The following is a 25,308-nucleotide window of genomic DNA, read 5'->3' on the forward strand; positions in this document are numbered from 1 at the left end:
ATATCATGTGATATTCTTCTTTGTCTGACTTCACTCAGTATGATAGTCTCTAGGTCCATCCATGTTGCTGCAAATGGCATCATTTCATTCTTTTGTATTGATGAGTAACATTCCATTGTACATCTTCTTTACCCATTCTTCTGTCGATGGAGATTCTGTGATAACCTATATGTGAAAAGAATCTTTAAAAGAATGAATATATGTATATATACAACTGAATCACTTTGCTGTACACCTGAAACTAACACAACATTGTTAATAAACTATACGCCAATAAAATTTAAAAATTTTAAAAAATAAACCATTTATTGTGGATTGAATCGCATCCGCCCAAAAGATATGTTGAAGTCCTAACCCCCAGGACCTCAGAGTGTGACCTTGTTTACAAATAAGTTTGCTGCAGGAGTGATTGATAAGATAAGGTCATCATGGATTAAAGTAAGTCCCTAATCCATTATGACTGATGTCCTTGTAAGAAGACGGAAATTTGGACACAGACACACATGGAGGGAAGATGAAGGGAAGACACAAGAGGGTAGATGGTCACGTGATGACAGATTGGAGTGATGTGTCTACAAGCCAAGGAAATCCAAGGATTGTTGGCAGACACCAGAAACTAGAGGATTTAAGGAAGGAGGCTCCCCTGCAGATTCCAGAGGGAGCATGGCCCTGCTAAGAGCTGATCTCAGACTTTTAACCTCCAATACAGTGAGACAATAAATCTCTATTGTTTTAAGACACCTAGTTGGTGGTACTTTGGTATAGCAGCCCTTGAAACATCACTTTTCTCTTTCCTTTGAAGTCACCACCCATCTTTATTTCTGAGCTCCTAAGTCACTTTGTTTTATCTTGATTCAAACATTTAGCACCCAGGGTCTTATATCTCACATAACCATGGGAATATCATTTTCTGGAACTCCTTGTAGAGCAGAGACTGATTTACACATTTTGATCTCACCAGTGGGGTCTAACATGTCAGCTGATTATTGAGGCAAAATAAAATGGGACTCAGTCTACTACCAGGGTAGATCTGAGAATCAAGAGAGCAAAATAGACTTTACAAAATACAATGCATTATATGGACCTGATTTTGGAAAGTGGGGAACAAACTCCTGGAGTGGTAGATTCAGTCTCCAGCTGGTATGATTTTTGATGAATCAGTGGTCCACTATGAGCCTCAGTTTCCTCAGTATAAAAGGAAATGATTGGACTATGTTTGTATTGCCTTTGAGGTGCATCAGACCTGCAATTCTATGGCCGACTTATTATTATGCTTCTCAACTCCCCATATCCAATTCTCAGCTGTTCTTTCTAAGCCAACTGTTGATACAAATTCACATTAAATCAGTAAAGAAAAAAATGTGTTTATCAAAATATTCTCATTGGCTTTTCTCTGAATGATGGTTGTGTGATAATTTAAATATTTCTGGATTTAGGTATTTTCTACTATTTCAACAATGGTTTTAATTTTGAATAACATTAAAAATAGCAATAATGAAAACTACATTGATTCTAAGATTTACACAGCAAGAGTAAAAAAAATATTTTATTCAGTACATTCTCAATCAACATTTCTATTTGTGTTGTTTGGGAATCACTTGTCTTAAAATTTTTTTTGGCTTCCTGGCATCACATGGGACATACAATCTATATACCGCACATTTTGGCAATAATAGAAATGGTGATATATTTTTAGGTTTATCATTTTGTTCCAATAACCCAATTCTTTCACTTATATTCTGCTCTTTTAAGAAAAGTGACTTCATAGCCTCAATTTCAAGTATTGTGTCTTCCCCCAACTCACTGTTTTACTTTGTCACAATTTTCTGGGCTAGTCTCAGGTATTTAATCTTCTTATATAAACAAAATAATTTTGTCCTATCCCACCTCCAGCAAAAAACAAACAAACAAAAAAACAAACAAAAACAAAAACCTAGCAGTTTCCAAATATAATGGCATTCACTTTTTATATTAATTTTGGTACAATAGACATTTTTATGTTGTCATTCCATCCTAGCATATGAGATGATTTTTGTTTAAACCATATTTTGTCTTTAAGATTTTATCACTTTTAAGTGATGTGCATTTTAATGTGAAAATGTATTTATAGTGTAGAGCAGTGGTTCTCAACTAGGAGGAAAAACTGTCATTTGGTAATGTCAAGAGATGTGTTTTTGATTGTCACCATTGGGGAGTGGTACTTCTGGCATCTGGTGGGTGGAACTTACAGCTGGCTCCCCACAGCAATGAATGCATAGACTGGATATATATGTTACTAATAACAAAATTTTCAGTCTCCAGCTGGAGACTGAAAATTGTACAACTTAAATATATACAGCTTAATGTGTGACAATTATATCTCAATAAAACTTCTTTAAAAAAAAAAGACTGCATAGGCTGGTTTCCCGCAGCAAAGAACAATATAACCCCAATATCAATAATCCCAAGATAGAGAAAAAATATGCAGAACATAATTAAAATTTTGTAAAACTTTAGTAGGAGCTCTGAGATTAGAGGTTAGATATAACTTTTCTTTTTTTTGTTCATGTTTCCTAAAATTTCTATAAGAAGTATATTCTACTTTAAGATTTTTAAACATCATTTTATTATGAAAAATTGTAAAGTTGAAAGAACTTTACAGTGAATGCCCATGTACCTGAGACAGGCTGGGACCTGGGACCAGCATGCATGTGTAGCTGGGGGCAAATTATGAACAATAAGATACAAAAAGGCCACAAACCAACTGCCATTTCTGAGATGTTGGGAGAAAATCAGGGTCCTCTGCATGCACCCAGAATCTACCCTGGACATTTTACTTGCATTTTCCTATGTATTTCCATCTCTGCCTCCCTCTATCCATTCATTCATTCATCCTACTTTTTAAAATGCATTTCAGAGTGTTTCAGCCTTCAGCAGACTGTCTATGTTTCCATATTAAAAAAAGAATTGCTATTCTCTTCAGTATCCCGTTACAATACCAGCAGAGTATCCCATAGTAGCTGTTACAAAATCCCCAATTCTCCTTGAGAAACATCAGAGAAAGATAAAAGATGACACAAGTTCCTATTTTTGCCTTCATTTCATCATGATGGCTCGAAGTCACTTCTTGCCTTTGTGTGGTAAGTCTTTAAAATAATTTTATTCTCTTTAAGTAGAAATAGGAAGGGCACTCCACCTCTCATATTCTACTTTGTTTTTAACGTTGTGATCTGGTGGTGGAGGATGTCCACCTGACTTGCTCTTTTAAACTGTGACTGAGGTGTGTCTCCTACAGAAATACCTGGAGAAAGCAAGAAGAGGCAAATTCGGAATGATTTCATCAGGGAGTGGGATTCTTCAAAGCTTGCAATCTGTTATATTCAAACAAGGATAGGATCAAAGTGAGCCTCTGGGAATCACCCTGCAAAACACAAATCTCCTTCTTCTAAGAATGGATTCCTTTATGTCAGGGCCAGACTTTTGGCATGGAAGGCTGTCCCATGCTCATTATTTTTCTTCCTGAAACTGAGATGGATTCTTTGGAATCCATTTGCTTAGCAAACCAGAATTTCCACAGTGTGGGTTCTCCACATTCTAGAGCTGACTAAGACATCCAAAGAGCATAAAAGTGCCATGTTTCTCTTTCAATCTGAACATCCCATGGTTGGAACTGAAAATTAATAGGGATGCTTCATCTGTTCCAGGGAAATTGCATTTGCTTTCTGCTCCTAATTTTGGAAGCCCCAACCTGTATTATATAAAACATATTAAAAAGCCCCTCATTCTATGCTATGTTTTTGGTTTTTTTGCTAAAAATACCAAGAGGATTGCTATAATTTTATTTTTTAATTTACTTGCCCAGGATTAACTCATTTTAATTGTCCAAGTCCTATGATTTTTTGTTGTTGTTGGTTATTGTTGTTAGGTTTTTTTTGGCTGTGCTGCATGGCTTGCAGGATCTTAGTTACCTGACCAGGGATGAACCTAGACAATCAGCAGTGAGAGGGTGGAATCCTAACCACTGGACCACCAGGGATTTCCTCAAATCCTATGACTTTTATGAAATGCTTGCCAAGTGAGAAAACCTAACCTATGTATTATTTTCAAATGTAATAGACCGCTAATGAATATTAAATTCAACAATTGATCAAGCCACATTATACTACCTATATGCCTATAAAAGGCATTAAAGCAAACATTTACTCATCGATATTATTCAGCATTCCACTTTTTCCCCTGTTTTATCGATTTTTTCCCTTGAGGTCGCAAATACTTTTATGGATCTATGAACATTTGCTGACCCTGATCAACAGACTTTTAGCTCTCAATGATGAAACAGTCACTAGAGGGCCAAAATTATGTTGGATATGCCCAATGTGTTTGGAGAAACTAAGTGTCCAAGAGCTATTTGGGGGAGAAAAGCAAAGTCAGTCGCGATAGATTCAGGCCACCAGAAAACATTTAAAAAATTAAACTCCCCTTTTGTTTTCTCTCCCAGGGCTTTCCTGCTTAATTTTCTTCGTGAATATTCATAACTCGTTATTCCAAGGTATGTGGGTGATGGACAGAATAAATCTGGAATGGTCAGTGTAGCCTGTGTTTCTATAGATGTTTCTTTACAAAGCAGTTTGAGGGTAAGCAGAACAAGTTTTGCTGTCCCCAAATTCAGACTTGGAAAGAGAAGTATGGAAATGGTAAGCATTTGCTCAAATTCATGTAACTATCCAGGTAATTCTAGCCTTCATGATTTCTCCCACTACATATACTTATGACACTTAAAAAGAAATAGCGTTATTGGTTTATTCTTACTGTTTAACTTAGGCTATTTACACAAAGAATGCACAAAAATCAGAAGAACAATTATATAGAAATTATAAGAAGAAAACCATTCTTTTTATCATGGCATTTATATATATACCCTTTTACATATATATATGTAACACACACACATGCTTATATTTATATGTATATTTCTACATAGCTAAGCCTATATACATATATATGCCTATATGTACTCATTTACACATATATAAATATATAAAATATATATTTATTTGTATATAAACAGATATAAATATATATTTACCTATTTATCATACACCTAGATATTTACTTGTATAAATATCTAAAAAATAAATATAAATTTATATAAATATAAATAGATAAATAAATGTATATTTAAGTATACATACATATATAGGTATAGACATATATAAATATATATTATATATATAAATAGGTAAATATATGTGTATTTAAACACATAAGAGCCACAACAAAAAGAGTGATCATCTTTTATTACTCCCATACAATTTTTCTCCTGAGTTTTGTGAGTTCTTTGTGCAAATAGCCTGCATATGTTAAATAATATGTACATAATTATGTATGTATTTACATTTATAAATAGGTAAATAGGTATAGATACAGACCAAAATTTGATAGATGCAGATATGACTATGTATGTACTATTTTACTAAATGCAGTCACAGTTTATAAAGTGTCTTACAATATACTTTTATTTTACCAAATATATCCTGCATATATTTTCTTGTCAATCAGACATAGCATTCCATTTTGTTAATATACCACAGTTTATTTATCCATTTTCCTGTTGACGGACACCTGAATTTCTAATGGACTATGATGAATAAGGCTGCTATGAACATTCTTGTACAAGTCTTTCTGTGGACATATGTTTTCATTTTTCTTGGGTAAATTTCTCTAAGTGGAATTGCTGGGTCATAGAGTGAATTCGTGTATTTAGTTTGATTAAAAAAAAAAGTCAGAACTTTATCCATGGTGGTTGTACTATTTTACCCTCCACTAACAATCTATGAGACTTCTGGTTGCTACACGTCCCCACCAACATTTGGTGCCATCTGCCTCTTAAATTTTAGCCATTCTGGCAGGAGAACAGCAGTTATCTCATTGTGATTTTAAATTTGCAGTTCCCCAGGCTGGATTTTTTTTTTTATCGTTTACAAGTTGAAGAAAATAATTCTACATATTTGGGGGACTTTCTGTGAGAATTTGTGGAGACCACACCCACGAAGTCGTGAACATGGCAACTGATTAATAGCACAGGTCAAACACATGTTGTTTTTCTGGTTCTCATGATGCCCACTGGAAATTGTCAATAGTGAGGAACTATTGGGAATTCCCTGGCAGTCCAGTGGTTAGGACTCTGCGCTTCCACTGCAGGGGGCAAGGGTTTGATCCCCAGTTGAGGAACTAAGATCCTGCATGCCATGTGGCATGGTCAATATACAAGGGTGAGTCAAAAATTATCTGCACCCTGGTTATATTAAAACTTCTGTTGGCCACACTATCTTATCAGCACTTTCTGTTCAAGGAAACTGTCTCCCCAGTCACTGCTGTGCAGGTGTGAACCTGTGACATCAGTTCATTTGTAACTGCAACAATGGGAATGCCCTACTTGTGATTTGCACAAAAGAAGAGCAGTGTGCAGTGATTCATTTTTTGTGGTCTGAGGGTGTACCTGGTACCGTTATTTATCGAAGACTTCACGCACAGTATGGAGAAAGTGTTTTGTCACAAAAAAGTGTGTACAAATGGATAGAAGTTCATGGAAGGTTGCACAAGTGTTAGCCATCAAGAAGGAGCTGGGAAAAAAAAAAAAAAGAAGGAGCTGGGCACCCATCCACGTCCATGGCTGATGATGAAGTGAAAACAGTGGTGCATTTATGGCTCTCAGCTCAGCCTAAAACATTTTTTTAATGAGAGAATATCAAAGCTTGTTCACAGATGGACAAATTGTATTGAAAAGCAAGGAGATTATGTGGAAAAATGATGTATTTGTCTTTTCTAAAAGTTAATCAAAATAAATTCTACAGCCAGATTGTGGATAACTTTTGAATCACCCTCGTGTGTGTGTGTGTGTGTGTGTGTGTGTAATAAGGAAGTGTTATCTTCATGAATATTTAGTGGAAGATTGCTCTGAGACATTAACCTTTTAACACTATATTTTGAACTCAGGGATGATCATTGTATGTCCCTGTTCATTCCTGTTCAGCCCTCCTCTCCAAGGTGGTCTCCACCTCATGGCTTGTCTCTCTACTCAAAAAACCCTTCCACTAGATTTTCTCATACTCACCTCCACACTCTGCACGAAATCATCTCAGCCCTCTTGCCCTGGTCATCTATGGAATTTCCCTTCCTAGCCCCCACCACTGCCACCTTAGCTTCTGCTCCTTACAATACATTTATTTGCAGTCCTTTCCATGTGGGATAATTTGTTCACGTCTCCCCATGAAAATGTAAGCTCTGTGGTGCCAGGAACTGGAGTGCTTTCGTTAATTGGTGAGTCAGACAACCTTAAACCAGTGCCTGGAACCTAGGGAATTCCATAAATTACAAGGGTGAGTCAATAAGTGTCTGCACTCTGGCTGTAGAATTTGTTTTAATTAACTTTTAGAAAAGACAAATACATCATTTTTTGACATAATCTCATTGCTTTTCTTTTTAATTAATTACTCAATTAATTAATTGGCTGTGTTAAGTCTTCGTTGCCGCTGCATGGGCTTTCTCTAGTTGAAGAGAGCATGGGTTACTCTTCCTTGTGGTGCGCGGGCTTCTCATTGCAGTGGCTTCCCTTGTTGCGGAGCAGGGGCTCCAGGTGCGCAGGCTTCAGTAGTTGTGGCACACAGGCTTAGTTGCTTTGAGGCATGTGGGATCTTCCCCGACCAGGGCTTGAACTCACATCCCCTGCATTGGCAGGCAGATTCTTAACCACTGGGATACCAGAGAAGCCCCAATCTCCTTGCTTTTCAATACACTTTGTCCATCTGTCAACAAGCTTTCATATTCCCTTATTTAAAAATGTTTTAGACTGAGCTGTGAGCCACGAATGTACCACCACTGTCTTCATTTCTTCATCAGAAGTGAATCTGGCTCCTTCTTGATGGCTAACACTTTTGCAACCTTCCTTAAACTTCTTTATCCATTCATACACACTTCTTTGTGACAAAACACTTTCTCCATACTGCGCACAAAGTCTTTGATAAATAACGGCACCAGGCACACCCTCAGACCACAAAAAATGAATCACGGCACGCTGCTCTTCTTTTGTGCAGATCACAAGTGGGGCATCCATTTTTGTTCGCACCACAGTTACAAATGAACTGATGTCACAGGTTCACACCTGCACAGCAGTGACTGGGGAGACAGTAGCCTTGAATGGAAAGCACTGAGACAGTGTGGCCAACAGAAGTTTTAGTATAACTGGAGTGCAGATAATTTTTGACTCAACCTCATGTTTGTGGACTGAATGCCTGTATGACAAGATGGTGACGTGGATTGAATTCACTAATTTGACCTTTGATGAATTCTTAGTCACAAGAGTGAATGAATGCCTGAATACCCAGATATGCCCTTCGAAATCCACCTGCACTGACACCATAGAAAGCTACTTTTGCACCTGTAAATACGGATATGAATCGAGCAGTGGGAAAAGACATTTTACTGATCCTGGAGTGACGTGCACAGGTGAGTGTTAGGTAAGAACATTCTAGAAAAAGTAGGTCTACTCATCCCACATATTTAGAGATTTGACCTAAATTTTGATCATAACTGATCAAATGAATGGCTTTGATAGTGGAGACCTACAGGTTATACATGAGAAAATTTTTTTTGTTGAATATCATAAAGAGCCCTTACATTCTTTAGCTCAAGCATCTTTTTGATTAGATTGCAGAGCTTTTTGATCTAAGTACCAAGTAAGAAGGAATGTTAGCCAGGGATATATGAGAGGGATTTGTCCTCATTTTGGAATATTTTTAATGTCCATATTAATAAGGGAATAGCAGGCATATATAGCATAATGAGTTTTTCTCATTTGGAAACGCATCTTTCTTATTCAACTAAAATTTTATATTCTTTACCAAAGTTTCCTAATACATTTAAAAAATATAGGTCATACAAAATTTTATTACTACCATTTTGCATTTTGGGGCTTCAAAAGAAACCTCTGTCAGTGCATACATTTATATGTATAGGAAAAAAAACAATGAAGAAGTTATAAAGATTTGTGCATGGGAATTTGTTTTCATTATATTTTCTAACACGCTATTGCTGGTGTTTAAAAATAGTTTTTAGAAACTGTTTTCCTATAACTCAAGTCCTAAAACACACTAGTGATTTTTCTTTTCTTTTTTAAAAAATATGTTTTATTTTATTTATTTTCTTTTTGGCTGTGTCAGGGGTTTGTTGCAGCACGTGGGCTTCTCTTTAGTTGTGGCATGTGGGTTTTCTCATCTAGTTGTGGCACTTGGGCTCCAGGGCACATGGGCTCTGTAGTTGTGGCAAGTAGGCTCTCTAGTTGAGGCACATGGGCTCAGTAGTTGCAGTGCACAGGCTTAGTTTTCCCATGACATGTGGGATCTTAGGTCCCCAACCAGGGATCGAACCCATGTCTCCTGCATTGCAGGATGGATTCTTTACCACTGGAAGAGCAGGGAAGCCCCTCTAGTGATTTTTCTTAATGTTACTCCTGAATTTTTCACGTGGAGAAATCAAATCATATAAAAAGAATTATTTATTGTATCTTACTTTTTTATGTAGCGAGAATGATCTCAGGAGTGGGATTGTTGGATTCTATGATAACTCTTTTTCTAATTTTCTGAGGAACCTCCATACTGTTCTTCTTAGTGGCTGTACCAACTTACATTCCCACCAACAATGTAGTAGGGTTCCCTTTTCTTCACACTCTCTCCGGCATTTGTTATTTCTAGGCTCTTAAGGATACCACCATGTGGGAATTTCCTGGTTGCCCAGGGGCTAAGACTCCCAGCTCCCAATGCAGGGGGCACAAGTTCCATCCCTGGTCAGGGAAATAGATCCCACATGCTATAGCTAAGAGTTCACATGCTGCAACAAAGATACCCCATACTGCAACTAAAGATCCTGCGTGCTACAACTAGTAGATCCCACACAATGCAACGAAACATCACATATGTGGCAATGAAGATCGAAGATCCCGCATGCCATGGCTAAGACCACGCACTGTCAAATAAATAAATACATACATACATACATACATACATACATACATATTGAAAAAAATACCATCATTGATTAAGACACAGACAATGTGGACTCATTGTAAAGTCTTCTTAATTCTTCCATTGTTTCCTATGCAGATGAGCTCCATTCTGTCTCCTCACTCTTCCCTTTGCAGGGGAACATCTTATGATGGTTTCATATTCTCTCACACCTTATCACCTTCTCTGAGACATATTTTCTAGAATCTCTCTCTACAAATCTCTACTCATTCACTCCCTTCTTCCTTCTCCTCTATCTTGCTCTACTTTTTAAGAGTAAATATGTATTAAGCTACATTTTTATTTTTATTTAAAATTTTGTTGAGGTAAGGTGGATTCTTCTGCTCTTTTATTTTCCTTCCCAGTATTTACCCTTTATTCACATGGTATTGCTTGTCATGGTCCTCACTGTTGGGCTCTAATGTTAGAACATATATATTTATAATCCTTTTCACTGCTCTGTTAGTGGCTGACCATCTCAGTTTGGCTGCCACTTAATGGATTTCTGGAGCAGAACTTTCCAACTTACACTGAGACTGTCTTGAGCAAACCAAGGTGAGTGGATCATCAAAGAAACACACAGGCTGTGAGCAATGTATGGTGGACAAGCCACAGGCATGTGATGAAGAAGTGAGTCCATGGAGCCCTGAGTGACCCCATGAGCCCTGTCACTGATGGAGTCATTTTTCCTCCCTGCATGACACAGATATAGATGAATGCCAGAACACCACACTGTGCCCACCTACAGCCACTTGTAAGAACACCGAGGGAAGCTACTTTTGTGTCTGCAAACCTGGCTTTGTGACAACGGATGGGAAACCTCAATTTACTCGCTTTAGAAGAAACTGCATAGGTGAGCAGATTCTGTGACATCTTCTGGTGAAATTTTTCCTATAAAAAGAGTTTAGCAAAATAAACCAAGGAAAACACACAATGCATCTCTATGGATTTGACTTCAGTTTCCTAATAATCTCTAATTTCTTCAGTTCCTACACACTGTTATTTGATATATGTTTATATGTGTTTGTAACATACACAAATGGGTGAAATATACATAACTTATGATACCTATAAGCTGAATATTTGCTCCAATTAAGTATTCCTTATCATGTATTAAATTTTCTTTCCATTCTTCATTTCCAACAAACTTTAAAGTTTAGAAACATATTTCAAAATGTTTTGTGTTTCTCTTTCTTTTTGTAAGTCTTGTCCTTCTCTTGGGTTTCCTGCCTAGAGAAGTTCATTTATGTTTGTTGTAAAGTTGGACCAGTGGTGCTGAATTCTCTTAGATTTTGCTTGTCTGTAAAGCTGTTAATTTCCCCTTCAAATCTGTATGAGATCCTTGCCTGGTACCATAATCTGAGTTGTAGGTTTCTCCATTTTACCACTTTAAATATATCCTCCACTCCCTTCTGGCCTGCAGAGTTTCTGGTGAGAGCTCAGCAGTTCATCTTCTGTGGGTTCCCTTGTGTGTTATTTGTTGCTTTTCCCTTGCTGCTTTGAGTATTTTTTCTTTGTATTTAATTTTTGATAGTTTGATTCATATGTGTCTCAGTGTGTTTCTCCTTGGGTTTGTCCTCTGTGGTGCTCTCTGTTCTTCTTGGACTTGATTGCCTATCTCTTTTCCCATGTTAGGGAAGTTTTCTATTATAATCTCTTCAAATATTTTCCCAGACTCTTTCTTTTTCTCTTCTTCTGGGAACCCTGCAGTTCAAATGTTCGTATGTTTAATGTTGTTCCAGAGGTCAGTGAGACTGTCCTCAATTCTTTTCATTCCTTTTTCTTTATTCTGCTCTGTGCCAGTTGTTCCCACCATTCTCTCTTCCAGGGAACTTCATTCTTCTGTCTCAGTTATTCTGCTCTGCATTCCTTCTAGAGTATTTTTAAGTTTGGTTATTGTGTTGTTCATCACTGTTTGTTTGCTCTTTAGGTCTTCAGCCTTCTTGTCCAACATTTCCTTCATTTGCTCCATCTGGGTCTCAATAGTATTTCTGAGATCTTGGATCTTCTTTGCTGTCATGATTCTGAATTCATTTTCTGGTAGATTGCCTATCTCATCTTCATTTGCTGGGTCTCGTGGGGTTTGACCTTGTTCTTTCATCTGCTGCATCTTTCTCTGTTACCTTATTTTGTATAACTGTATTGGGGGTCTTTTTTCCTGAAGATGCAAATTCTTCTTAACTCTGTTGTCTGTTGACAGTGAGAAGTTTGGTTCAGTGCTTTGTATAGGCTTCTTCCTGGGGTCAGGGGGTTGGTGGTGCCTGGTTCCTGTGATCTTGTGTGTGGAGCTGGATCTTATCCTTCTGATGTGGAGGGCCACGTCTGTTGGTGTGCTTGGGTGTGTCTGTGAGCTTAGTATGACTATAGGCAGTCTGACTGCTAATGGGTGAGTTATAACATTCCTGTCTTGACAGTTGTTTGGCTTGTGGTATCTAGCACTGGAGCTTGCTGGCCTTTGCTTGGATCTGGATCTTAGTGTTCAGAATGAGACCTGTGGAACAGCACTTGCTGATGAATATTCCATGTGGGGGTCGGGAGATCTCTGGTGGTCCAAGGGGCTGGATTGACCTCTCCTGCCTGAGAGTTCCAGGTTTGACCACATGGCCAGGGCACTAAGACTCTGGAAGCTGCACAGCACAGAGAAAAAGGAGGCTGAAGGAGAGAGTCGAAAAAAAGGAAGAAAGGGAAAGGAAAAACAAATCCCCAAGACAGGTGGGAAAAGCAACTCCAATCAGTCAAAAACACACAAGGAGATGTGCACACTTGCACTTGTAAAAAGAGGGTAAGAAGAGAAAATGAAGAAAAGAGAAAGAGAACAAAGAAAACAAAGAAGGGGGAAATCAATCCAATAAACACACCCACATACAAATATATACACTACAGATGAAACTAACAAGTACATAAAACCAGGAACAAGTCAAACATATCAGGAAGTTCTCCCATACTTCTAGGTAGGTGTCTGCACCTGCTGTTGGGAGGACTGTGGAGAGCTCAGACTGTGATCTGGTATTAGTCCTGCGTGTATTTGCCCCAACAGTGCACAGATGCTCCCTAAGACTATAACCCCTATTGTAGAAACACTCATCTCTTCAGGTGATCCACAGATGCAGGGTGTATGAAACCTACTGTGGGTATTAAATGTGTTCCTCCTGTGGCTGTTTCCCTTTCTCTTCTTTGATGCTTCAGTCCTTGGGGATCAGTTTTGGTTTTGGTCCTTGCTGGCATGTGGGCAGCTCTCACCGTTTAGTTCCCAACTCAGGCAAGAGGGGGTGAAAGAGGGTGACTGGCACTCACTTTCAAATTCAGGTGGGGAGAGGGAGGGATATGGCAGTCTAATTGAAACTTGCAGGAGTGCTTACAGTAGCAGAGGTGGGCATGAGCCTGAGGTGTGCTGTGCATTCCTCCAGGGTGGGTGGTCCTGAACGCAGGTCCCTTGCTATTGGTGGGCTGAACCGGTTGACAGAAGGGTATGACCAATGACCTACTTAACACAAAGGCCCTTTGGTGGCTGCAGCGGTTGCTGCAGGCTCTGTGTTTCAATTTAGCAGCTGTGGGTCATGGGTGGTGCTCACGCAGGTACTGCTCTGCAGCCTGTGAGTTTGAGGAGAAGTGGGCTCCTCTCGAGCACCCTGAAACAAAGGCCTCCTGCCTCTCCGTCGGGCCCAGGTTCTTCTCCAAAGTCCCACCCAACTAGCTGGGGTGCGCTTGCTCCCCAGGGTGTTTTCACACATCCAGACCTAGTGTTCTCCCTGGTGTCTGTTCTCCAGAGCACAAGCCTCAACACCTAGACTCACCCACCACTGTGGCTGAGCAGACTAGCATCTCAGGCTGGGGAATGCTGTTTGGCCCAGATCCTCCTGGTGGGAATCTTTCCCCTCTGACCTCCACATACCTGTTGTTGCTGTCTCCTCTGGCGGCTTGGAAGCCCCCCCCCCCCGCTTCATCCTTGTCAGTGTGGGGGCTTCCTAGCTTGTGGAAGCTTTTCCCCCTTCACAGCTCCCTCCTAGAGGGGCACGTTTCCTTGGGATTCCTTTGTCTCTTTCCTTCCCTTCTCTCCTTTGCACTACCCAGTTAAGTGGGGCTTTTCTTGCCTTTTTGGAGGTCTGAGGTCCCTGCCAGCATTCTGAAGGTGTTTTGTAGGAGCTTTTCCACAAGTACACGTATTATTGATTTATCTGTGGGGAGGAAGGTGTTCTCCAACTCTGGCTCCTCATCATCTTTCTGATAAATTTGTTTTAATTTGGAGTATAGTTGCTTTACAACATTGTTTTAGTTTCTGCTGTACAGCCATGTGAATGAGTTCTACATAAGCAAATATCGCCTCTTTTTGAGATTTCCTTCCCATGAAGTCACTGCAAAGCACTGAGTAGAGTATCATGGTCTACACAGTAGGTTTTCATTACTTTTTTATTTTGTATATCGTCGTGTATAGATGTCAGTCCCAATCTCCCAATTCACCCCACCCCCTTTCTCTCTTGATATCAATAAGCTTGTTCTCTCCACCTGTGTCTGGATTTCTGCTGTGGAAGTTCATCTGTACCATTTTTCTACATGACACATAGAGGAGATACTATACAATCTTTGTTTTTCTCTTTCTGACTTTCTTCACTCTGTATAAGAATCTGTAGATCCATCCATGTATCTGCAAATAGCACAATTGTGTTCCTTTATATGGCTGAGTCATAATCCATTGTATATATGTACCCCATCTTCTTTACCCACTCCTCTGTCAGGTGACATTTAGGTTGCTTCCATATCCTGGCTATGGTAAAGCGTACTACAATGACCATTGGGGTGCATGAATGTTCTTGAGTGATGGCTTTCTCCAGGTATATCCCAGCAGAGGAACTGCTGTGTCCTATGGTAGTTGTAATTTGAGTTTTGTGTGGAACCTGCATGCTGCTCTTTGCTATGCCACATTCCATTTGAACCAGTAGAGCAGGAGAGTTCCACTTTCTACACAGGCTCTTCAGTCTCTATGGTTTGTAGGCTCTGTGATCAAGACACACACAATGTGCACTCATCATAAATTCCTCTTAATTCTTCTAATATCTGTACACAGTTGAGCTCCACTCTGTCTCCTCACTCTTACTTCATTCTTCCTTTTGTCTGCGAACATCTACGATGTTTTCATATTCTCTCACACAGTGTCACCTCTTCCAAGACACCTTTTCCAACATCACATTCTACAAATCTCTACTCATTCGGTGCCTTCTTTCTTCTCCTCTATCTTTCTCTCTTTTTTTAAGTCATTCATATTAAGCTACATTTTTATTTTCATTGAAAATTTTGTTGCAGAACAGTTGCTTCTTCTGCTCTTTTATCTCCTTTCCTGGTAGTTTCCCTTTATTCACATGGTCTCCCTAGGCATCGTCCTCAAGCTTGAGCTCCACAGTAGACAACAAATATTGATAATCCCGTTCACTGCTCTGTTAGTGGGTGAGCATCTTGGTTTGGCTGCTACTTAGTGGGTTTCTGGCTGCAGAACTTTCAACCTTCTCTGAGACAGTCTTCAGCAAACCAACGTGTGTGGATCACCTAGAAACACACAGACCTGGACTGGTGTATGGTGGACATGCCACAAGCATGTGATGAAGAAGTGTCCATGGAGGCCTGAGTGACTCCATGAGCCCTGTCACTGATGGAGTCATTTTTCCTCCCTTCATGACACAGATATAGATGAATGCCAGAACACCACACGGTGCCCACCTACAGCCACTTGTAAGAACACCCAGGGAGGCTACTTTTGTGTCTGCAAAGCTGGCTTTGTGACGATGGATGGGAAACCTCAATTTACTGGCTCTGGAGCAACCTGCATAGGTGAGCAGATTCTCTGGTGCCTTACGGTGAAATTTTTCCTGTAAAAAAGTTGAGCAAAAGAAACCAAGGAAAACATGCAAGGCATCCCTGTGGATTTGACGTCAGTTTCCTACTAATCTCTAACTGCTTCAGTTCCTAAACACTGTTAGTGGATACATTTTTATATGTGTCTGAAACCTATATAGATGGGTGAACTATACATAACAGGTTTATGATACGTATAAGCTGAATATTTGCTTCAATTAAGTATTCCTTATCATGTATTCAATTTTCTTTCTATTCTTCGTTTTGAAAATCCTTAAGATTGAGAACCGTATTTTAACTTGTTTTGTGTTTGGTTTTGTAAGTCTTGTCCGTCTGTTTTTTTTCCTTCCTAGAGAAGTTCCTTTAGCATTTGTTGTAAATTTGTTCTGGTGGTGCTAAATTCTCTTAGATTTTGCTTGTCTGTAAAGCTGTTAATTTCCCCTTCAAATCTGTATGAGATCCTTGCAAGAGGGGGTGAAAGAGGGTCACTGGGGCTCACTTGCAAATTCAGGTGGGCAGAGGGAGGGACGTGGCAGTCTAACTGAAACTTGCAGGAGTGCTTACAGCAGCAGAGGTAGGCATGAGCCTGAGGTGTGCTGTGCATTCCTCCGGGGTGGGTGGTCCTGATCGCAGGTCCCTTGCCATTGGTGGCCTGCACCTGTGCACGCGAGGCTGTGGCCAATGAGCTACCTTACACACAGGCCCTTTGTGGATGCAGCAATGGCTGCAGGGTCCATGTTTCAACTTAGCAGCTGCGGGTCATTTGTGGTGCTTACGCAGGCACTGCTCTGCAGCCTGTGAGTTTGAGGAGCAACAGGCTCCCGTAGAACACCTCGAAACAAAGGCCTACTGCCTCTCTGTCAGGCCCAGGTTCTTCTCCAGACTCCCTCCCAGCTAGCTGGGGTGCGCTTACCCCCTAGGCTGTTTACACACAGCCAGCCCGAGTGCTCTCCCTGGTTTCTGTTCTCCAGAGCCAAAGCCTCAGCACGCAGCCTCACCCACCACTGTGGCTGAGCAGACTAGCATCTCAGGCTGGGGAGTGCTCTTTGGTCCAAATCCTCCTGGTGGGAATCTTTCCCCTCTGACCTCCACACACCTGTTGTTGCTGTCTCCTCTGGGGGCTCCGAAGCTCCCCCCATTCATCGTCATCAGTGAGGGGGCTTCCTAGCCTGTGGAAGCTTTTACCCCTTTACAGCTCCTTCCCAGAGGGCCATGTCTCCTTGGGATTCCTTTGTCTCTTTTTTCCCTTTTCTCTTTTGCATACCCAGTTAAGTGGGGCTTTTCTTGCTTTTTTGGAGTTCTGAGGTCCCCTGCCAGCATTCTGAAGGTATTCTGTAGGAGCTTTTCCACATGTGGAGGAATTATTGATTTATCTGTGTGGAGGAAGATCTTCTCCACCTCTGACTCCTCCGTCATCTTCCTGTAATTTTTTTTAATTTGGAGTATAGTTGCTTTACAATGGTGTTTTAGTTTCTGCTATACAGCAAAGTGAATCAGTTCTACATAAACATATATTGCCTCTTTTTGAGATTTCCTTCCTCTGATGTCACTGCAGAGCACTGAGTAGAGTAATGTGTGCTCTACAGTATGTTTTCATTAGTTTTGCATTCTGTATATAGTAGTGTACATATGTCGGTCCCAATCTCCTAGTTGATCCCACCTCTTTTTTCTCTAAGTTTGTTCTCTCCACCTGTAACTGTATTTCTGCTTTGTAAGTTCATCTGTATCATTTTGCTACATGACACATAGAAGATATACTATACAATCTTTGTTTTTAACTTTCTGACTTCCTTCACTCTGTATGAGAATCTGTAGGTCCATCCATGTATCTGCATAAAGCACAATTGTGTTCCTTTTTATGGCTGAGTCATATTCCATTTATGTATCCCATCTTCTTTACCCACTCCTCTGTCAGTTTACAATTAATTTGCTTCCATATCCTGGCTATGGTAAAGAGTTCTGCAATGAACATTGGGTGCATGTATCTTCTTGAGTGATGATTTTTTCCAGGTATATGCCCAGGAGTTGGATTGCTGTGTCCTATGGTAGTTCTAACTTGAGTTTCCAAAGGATCCTCCATACCACTCTTCACTGTACCATGTTCCATTTGAACCAGTAGTGTAGGAGAGTCCCACTTTCTACACAGGCTCTTCAGCCTCTATGGTTTTTAGAGTCTGTGATCAAGACACACATAATGTGCACTCATCATAAATTCTTCATTCTTCTGTTATCTGTACACAGTGGAGCTCCATTCTGTCTCCTCACTCTTACCTCATTCTTCCCTCTTTCCCGGCACATCTTGTACGATGTTTTCATATTCTCTCACACTTTGTCACCTCCTCCAAGACACCTTTTCCAACATCACACTCTACAAATCTCTACTCATTCACTCTCTTCTTCCTTCTCCTCTCTTTCTGCCTTTCTTAAAAAATTCATTTGTATTAAGCTACACTTGTATTGTCATTTAAAATTTTGTGGAATTATAGTTGATTTTTTTGCTCTTTTATCTTCCTTCCCGGTATTTTCCCTTTATTCACATGGTATCCCTAGTCCTCGTCCTCAAGCTTGGGCTTCACATTAGAAAACAAATATTGATAATGCCATTCACTGCTCTGTTAGTGGGTGAGCATCTCGGTTTGGCTGCTACTTAGTGGGTTTCTGGATGCAGACCATTCCACCTTCCTCTGAAACAGTCTTCAGCAAAGCAAGGTGAGTGGATCACCCAGAAACACACAGACTCGGAACAGTGTACAGTGGACATGCCACAAGCATGTGATGAAGAAGTGAGTCCATGAATGACGCCATGTGCCATGTCACTGACGGATTCATTTTTCCTCCCTTCATGACACAGATATAGATGAATGCCAGAACACCACACTGTGCCCACCTACAGCCACTTGTAAGAACACCCAGGGCAGCTACTTTTGTGTCTGCAAAGCTGGCTTTGTGACAGCGGATGGGAAACCTCAGTTTACTGGCTCTGGAGTAACCTGCATAGGTGAGCAGTTTCTCTTATATGTGCCGGTGAAATTTTTCCTATAAAAAGAGTTTAGCAAAAGAAACCAAGGAAAACACACAATACATCGCTATGGATTTGACTTCAGTTTCCTACTTATCTCTAATTTCTTCAGTTCCTGAACACTGTTAGTGGATATATGTTTATATGTGTCTGAAACCTGTATAGATTTGTGAATTATATATAACAGGTCTATGATACATATAAGCTGAATATTTGCTTCAATTAAGTATTCCTTGTCATGTATTCAATTTTCTTTCTATTCTTCATTACCAAATTCTTTAAGACTGAGAACCGTGTTTTAAAATGTTTTGTGTTTGATTTTGTAAGTCTTGTCATTCCCTTGGGTTTCCTGCCTAGAGAAGTTCCATTAGCATTTGTTGTAAAGCTGGTCTGGTGGTGCGGAATTCTCTTAGATTTTGCTTGTCTGTAAAGCTGTTAATTTCCCCTTCAAATCTGTGTGAAATCCTTGCCTGGTACCATAATCTGAGTTGTAGGTTTCTCCCTTTTACCTCTTTAAATATATCCTCCACTCCATTCTGGCCTGTAGAGTTTCTGCTGAGGGCTCAGCGGTTTGTCTTATGGGAGTTCCCTTGTATGTGATTTGCTGCCTTTCCCTTGCTGCTTTGAGCATTTTTGTTTTGTATGTAATTTTTGATAGTTTGATTCATAGGTGTCTCTGTGTGTTTTTCCTTGAGTTTATCCTCTATGGTGCTCTCTGTTCTTCTTGGACTTAATTGCCTATCTCTTTTCCCATGTTAAGGAAGTTGTCCACTCTAATCTCTTCAAATATTTTCTCAGACCCTTTCTTTTCCTCTTCTTCTTCTGGAACTCCTAGACTTCGAATATCATATCTTTAAAGTTGTCCCAGAGGTCTCTGAGACTGTCCTCAATTCTTTTCATTCATTTTCCTTTATTCTGCTCTGTGCCAGTTATTTCCACCATTCTCTCTTCCAGTGAACTTCTTCATTCTTCTGTCTCAGGTATTCTGCTCTGCATTCCCTCGAGAGTATTTTTAAGTTCGGATATTATGTTTTTCATCACTGTTTGTGTGCTCTTTTGGTCTTCTGTCTTCTTGTTCAACATTTCCTTCATTTGCTCCACCTTGGCCTCAATAGTATTTCTGAGATCTTGGATCTTCTTTGCTCTCATGATTCTGGATTCATTTTTAGGTAGACTGCCTATCTCATCTTCATTTACCTGGTCTTGTGAGGTTTGACCATGTTCCTTCATCTGCTGCATCTTTCTCTGTTACCTCATTTTGTATAACTGACTGCATTTGGGGTCTTCTTTCCTCCAGCTGCAAATTCTTCTTAACTCTACTGTCTGTCGCCAGTGGGGAGGTTGGTTCAATGGTTTGTACAGGCTTTTTACTGAGTGGGGTGGCAGAACTGGTGCCTGTGATCTTGTGTGCGGAGCTGGATCTTATGCTTCTGATGTGCAGGGTCATGTCTATTGGTGTGTTTTGTTTGTCTGTGAGCTGAGAATGACTGTAGGCAGTCTGCCTGCTAATGGGTGGGTTATAACATTCCTGTTTTGCCGGTTGTTTGGCCTGAGGTATCTAGCACTGGAGATTGCGGGCCTTTGGTTGGATCTGGGTCTTAGTGTTGAGAATGAGACCTATGGGACAGCACTTGCTGAGGAATTTTCCGTGGGGGTTCAGAAGTTCTCTGTTGGTCCCACAGCCTGGTCTCAGGTCTCCTGCCTGAGAGGTTCAGGTTTTACCCCCCGGCCGGAGCGCTAAGACTCTGGAAGCTGCACAGCACAGAGAAAGAGGAGTCAGAAGGTGAAAAATGAAAGAAAAAAAAAAAAAAACAAAGAAGAAAGGGAAAGGAGAAGCAAATCCCCAAGACAGATGGAAGAAGCAAGTCTACTCAGCCAAAAACACACAGGGAGTTGCGCACTTTTGAACTTGCCCAAAGAGAGGAAGAAATGAAAACAAAGAATAGAGAAAGAGAGATACAACAAAGAAAACAAAGAAGGGAGTAATCAGTGCAATAAACACACCCACATACAAATATATACCCTACAGATTAAAGTAACAAATAAAGAAAACCAGGAACAAGTCAAACATACCAGGAAGTTCTCCCACACTTCTAGGTAGGTGTCTGCACCTGCTTTGGGGAGGACTGTGGAGAGCTCAGACTGTGATCTGGTATTAGTCCTTCCTGTATTTGCCCCCATAGTGGACAGTTGCCTCCTAAGACTACAGCCCCTATTGTAGAAATGCTCGACTATTCAGGTGATCCAGAGATGCAGGGTGTATCAAGACTATTGTGGGTATTAACTCTGTTCCTCCTGTGGCTGTTTTCCGTTCTCTTCTTTGGTCCTGCAGTCCTTGGGGATCAGTTTTGGTTTTGGTCCCTTCCTTGAGTGTGGGCTGCTCTCAGGTGTTGGTTCCCCACCCAGGGAAGAGGGGTTGAAAGAGGGTGACTGGGGCTCACTTTCAAATTCAGGTCGGGAGAGGGAGGGATATGTCAGTCTAATTGAAACTTGCAGGAGTGCTTACAGCAGCAGAGGTGGGCATGAGCCTGAGGTGTGCTGTGCATTCTTGGGTCGGTGGTTCTGAATTCAGGCTCCTTGCAGGCTGCACCTGTTGGCAGGAGGGTGTGGCCAACCGGCTACCTTACACACAGGCCCTTTGGTGGCTTCAGCGGCAGCTGCAGGCTCTGTGTTTCAATTTAGCAGCGTGGTTCATGGGTGGTGCTTACACAGGCACTGCTCTGCAGCCTGTGAGTTTGAGGAGCAGCAGGCTCCTCTGGAGTACCCCAAAACAAAGGCCTCCTGCCTTTCCGTCAGCCCCAGATTCTTCTCCAGAGTCCCTCCCACCTGTCTGGGCACGCTTGCCCCCCAGGTTGTTTTCATGCAGCCAGCCTGAGTGCTCTCCCTGGTGTCTGTTCTCTAGAGCCGAAGCCTCAGCACCCAGCCTCACCCACCACTGTGGCTGAGCAAACTAGCATCTCAGGCTGGGGAGTGCTCTTTAGTCCAGATCCTCCTGGCGGGAATCTTTCCCCTCTGACCGCCACACACCTGTTGTTGCTGTCTCCTCTGGGGGCTCGGAAGCTTTCCCCATTAATCCTCATCAGTGTGGGGGCTTCCTAGCCTGTGGAAGCTTTTCCCCCTTCACAGCTCCTTCCCAGAGGGCCATGTCTCCTTGGGATTCCTTTGTCTCTATTTTTCCCTTTTCTCTTTCGCACTACCCAGTTCCGTGGTGCTTTCTGGCCTTTTTGGAGTTCTGAGGTCCCCTGCCAGCATTCTGAAGGTGTTCAGTAGGAGCTTTTCCACAAGTATATATATTATTGATTTTTCTGTGGGGAGGACAGTGTTCTCCACCTCTGACTCCTCCATCATCTTTGTGATATTTTGTTTTTAATTTGAAGTATAGTTGCTTTACAATGTTGTTTTAGTTTCTGCTCTACAGCAAAGTAAATGTGTTCTACATGAACATATGTCGCTTTTTTTTGAGATTTCCTTCCCATGATGTCACCACAGAGGACTGAGTAGAGTAGCGTGTGCTATACAGTAGGTTTTCATTGCTTTTCTATTTTGTAACCAGTAGTGTATATATGTCAATCCCAATCTCCCAATTCACCCCACCCCTCTTCTCTCTTGATATCAAAGAGATTGTTCTCTCCACCTGTGTCTGGATTTCTGCTTTGTAAGATCATCTGTTTCATTTTTCTACATGATACATAGAGAAGATATTATACAATCTTTTCTTTCTCTTTCTGACTTTCTTCACTCTGTATGACAGTCTCTAGGTCCATCCACGTCTCTGCAAATAGCACAATTGTGTTCCTTTTTATGCTGAGTCATATTCCATTGTATATATGTACCACATCTTCTTTACCCACTCCTCTGTCAGTTGACATTAATTTGCTTCCATATCCTGGCTATGGTAAAGAGTACTGCAATGAACATTGCTGTGCATGTATCTTCTTGAGTGAATGTTTTCTCCAGGTATACGCCCAGGAGAGGAATTGCTGTGTCCTGTGGTAGTTCTAATTTTAGTTTTCTTTGGAACCTCCATACGGCTCTTTGCTATACCAAGTTCCATTTGAACCAGTAGTGTAGGAGAGTCCCACTTTCTACACAGGCTCTTCAGCCTCTATTGTTTGTAGGCTCTGTGATCAAGACACACACAACGTGCACTCATCATAAATTTTTCTTAATTTTTCCATTATCTCTTTGCAGTTGAGCTCCATTCTGTCTCCTCACTGTTACCTCATTCTTCCCTTTGTCCCTGCACATCTTGTACGATGTTTTGATATTCTCTCACACTTTGTCACCTCCTCCAAGACAACTTTTCCAAAACACACTCTACAAATGCTTACTCTTTCGGTCCCTTCCTCCTTCTCCTCTATTTTTCTCTCTCTCTCTTTTTAAATCATTTGTATTAAGTTACACTATTATTTTCAGCTGAAATTACCTGGAAGTACAGTTGATTCTTCTGCTCTTTTATCTTCCTTCCCAGTAGTTTCCCTTTATTCACATGGTATCCCTAGTCATCGTCCTCAAGCTTGGACTGCACATTAGAAAATCAATATTGAATAACCCCGTTCACTGCTCTGTTAGTGGGTGATGATCTCGCTTTCTCTGCTACTTAGTGGTTTTCTGGATGCAGAATTTTCCACCTTCCTCTGAGACAGTCTTCAGCCAACCAAGGTGAGTGGATCCCCCAGAAACACACACACTTGGACCAGTGTACGGTGGACATGCCACAAGCATGTGATGAAGAACTGAGTCCATGGAGACCTGAGTGACCCCCATGAGCCCTGTCACTGATGGAGTCATTTTTCCTCCCTTCATGACACAGATATAGATGAATGCCAGAACACCACACTGTGCCCATCTACAGCCACTTGTAAGAACACCCAGGGAGGCTACTTTTGTGTCTGCAAAGCTGGCTTTGTGACAACGGATGGGAAACCTGAATTTACTGGCTCTGGAGCAACCTGCATAGGTGAGCAGATTCTCTGGCACCTTCCGGTGAAATTTTTCCTATAAAAAGAGTTTAGCAAAATAAACCAAGGAAAACTCCCAATGCATCACTATGGATCTGACCTCAATTTTCCTAATAATCTCTAACTTCCTCATTTCCTAAACACTGTTAGTGGATATATGTTTATCTGTGTCTGCAACCTACATAAATGGGTGAACTACATATAATAGACTTTTTGTACCTATAAGCCAAATATTTACGTCCATTAAGTATTCCTTATCATGTATTAAATGTTCTCTTTATTCTTCATTTCCAAATTCTTTAAGATTGAGAACCGTATTTTAAATTGTTTTGTTGGTTTTGTAAATCATATGCTCCTCTTGAGTTTCCTTCCTAGAGAATTTCCATTAACAATTGTTGTAAATCCGGTCCAATGGTTCTGAATTCTCTTAGATTTTGCTTGTTTGTAAAGCTTTTAATTTCCCCTTCAAATCTGAATGAGATCCTTGAGCGGTAGAATAATCTTAGTTGTAGGTTTCCTCCTTTTACCACTTTAAATATATCCTCCACTCCTTTCTGGCCAGTAGAGTTTCTGCTGAGAGCTCAGCGGTTAGTTTTATGCGGGTTCCTTGTATGTCTGTTGCTTTTCCCTGGCTGCTTTGAGTTTTTTTCTTTGTACTTGTTTTTTGATAGTTTGATTAATATGTGTCACGGTGTGTTTCTCTCTTCTATGTTTGTTTATCCTCTATGGTGCTCTCTGTGCTTCTTGGACTTGATTGACTTTGTCTTTTCCCATGTTAGGGAAGTTTTCCACTATAATCTCTTCAAATATTTTCTCAGGCCCTTTCTTTTTCTCTTTTTCTTCTGGGACACCTACACTTCGAATGTTCGTATGTTTAATGTTGTCCCAGAGGTCTCTGAGACTGTCCTCAATTCTTTGAAATCGTTTTTCTTTATTCTGCTCTGTACCAGTTATTTCCACCATTGTCTCGTCCAGGTAACTTATTTCATCCTTCTGTCTCAGTCATTCTGCTCTGCATTCCTTCTAGAGTATTTTCAAATTCGGTTATTGTGTTGTTCATCACTGTTTGTTTGTGCTTTAGGTCTTCTGCCTTCTTGCTAAACATTTCCTTCATTTGCTCCATCTGGGCCTCAATAGTATTTCTGAGATGTTGGATCCTCTTTGCTATCATGATTCTGGACTCATTTTCAGGTAGACTTCCTATCTCATCATCAATTGCCTGGTCTTGTGGGGTTTGACCTTGTTCCTTCATCTGCTGCCTCTTTCTCTGTTACCTCATTTTGTATAACTTATTGTATTTGGGGCCTTCTTTCTTCAAGCTGCAAATTCTTCTTAACTCTGTTGTCTGTCAAAAGTGGGGAGGTTGGTTCATTGGTTTATATAGGCTTCTTACTGGGGTGGGGTGGGGGGACTGTTGCCTGTGATCTTGTGTGTGGAGCTGGATCTT

At 40.7% G+C, this 25,308-nt stretch overlaps 1 protein-coding gene across 1 annotated transcript in view; it reads left to right on the top strand.

The window, feature by feature from the left end:
- The first annotated feature begins 8,282 nt into the window (after positions 1 to 8,282).
- LOC130837220 (adhesion G protein-coupled receptor E3-like) overlaps positions 8,283 to 25,308 on the top strand; it is a 65,442-nt gene continuing 48,416 nt past the window's right edge. The window contains exons 1-4 of the mRNA XM_057710038.1: positions 8,283 to 8,484; positions 15,711 to 15,857; positions 18,733 to 18,879; positions 23,714 to 23,860. Of these exons, the coding sequence (XP_057566021.1) occupies positions 8,283 to 8,484; positions 15,711 to 15,857; positions 18,733 to 18,879; positions 23,714 to 23,860 (643 nt within the window). The remainder of the gene's footprint in view (positions 8,485 to 15,710; positions 15,858 to 18,732; positions 18,880 to 23,713; positions 23,861 to 25,308) is intronic.

The sequence above is a fragment of the Hippopotamus amphibius genome, chromosome 15 (genome assembly GCF_030028045.1).
Source record: "Hippopotamus amphibius kiboko isolate mHipAmp2 chromosome 15, mHipAmp2.hap2, whole genome shotgun sequence".
Taxonomy (NCBI): Eukaryota; Metazoa; Chordata; class Mammalia; order Artiodactyla; family Hippopotamidae; genus Hippopotamus; species Hippopotamus amphibius.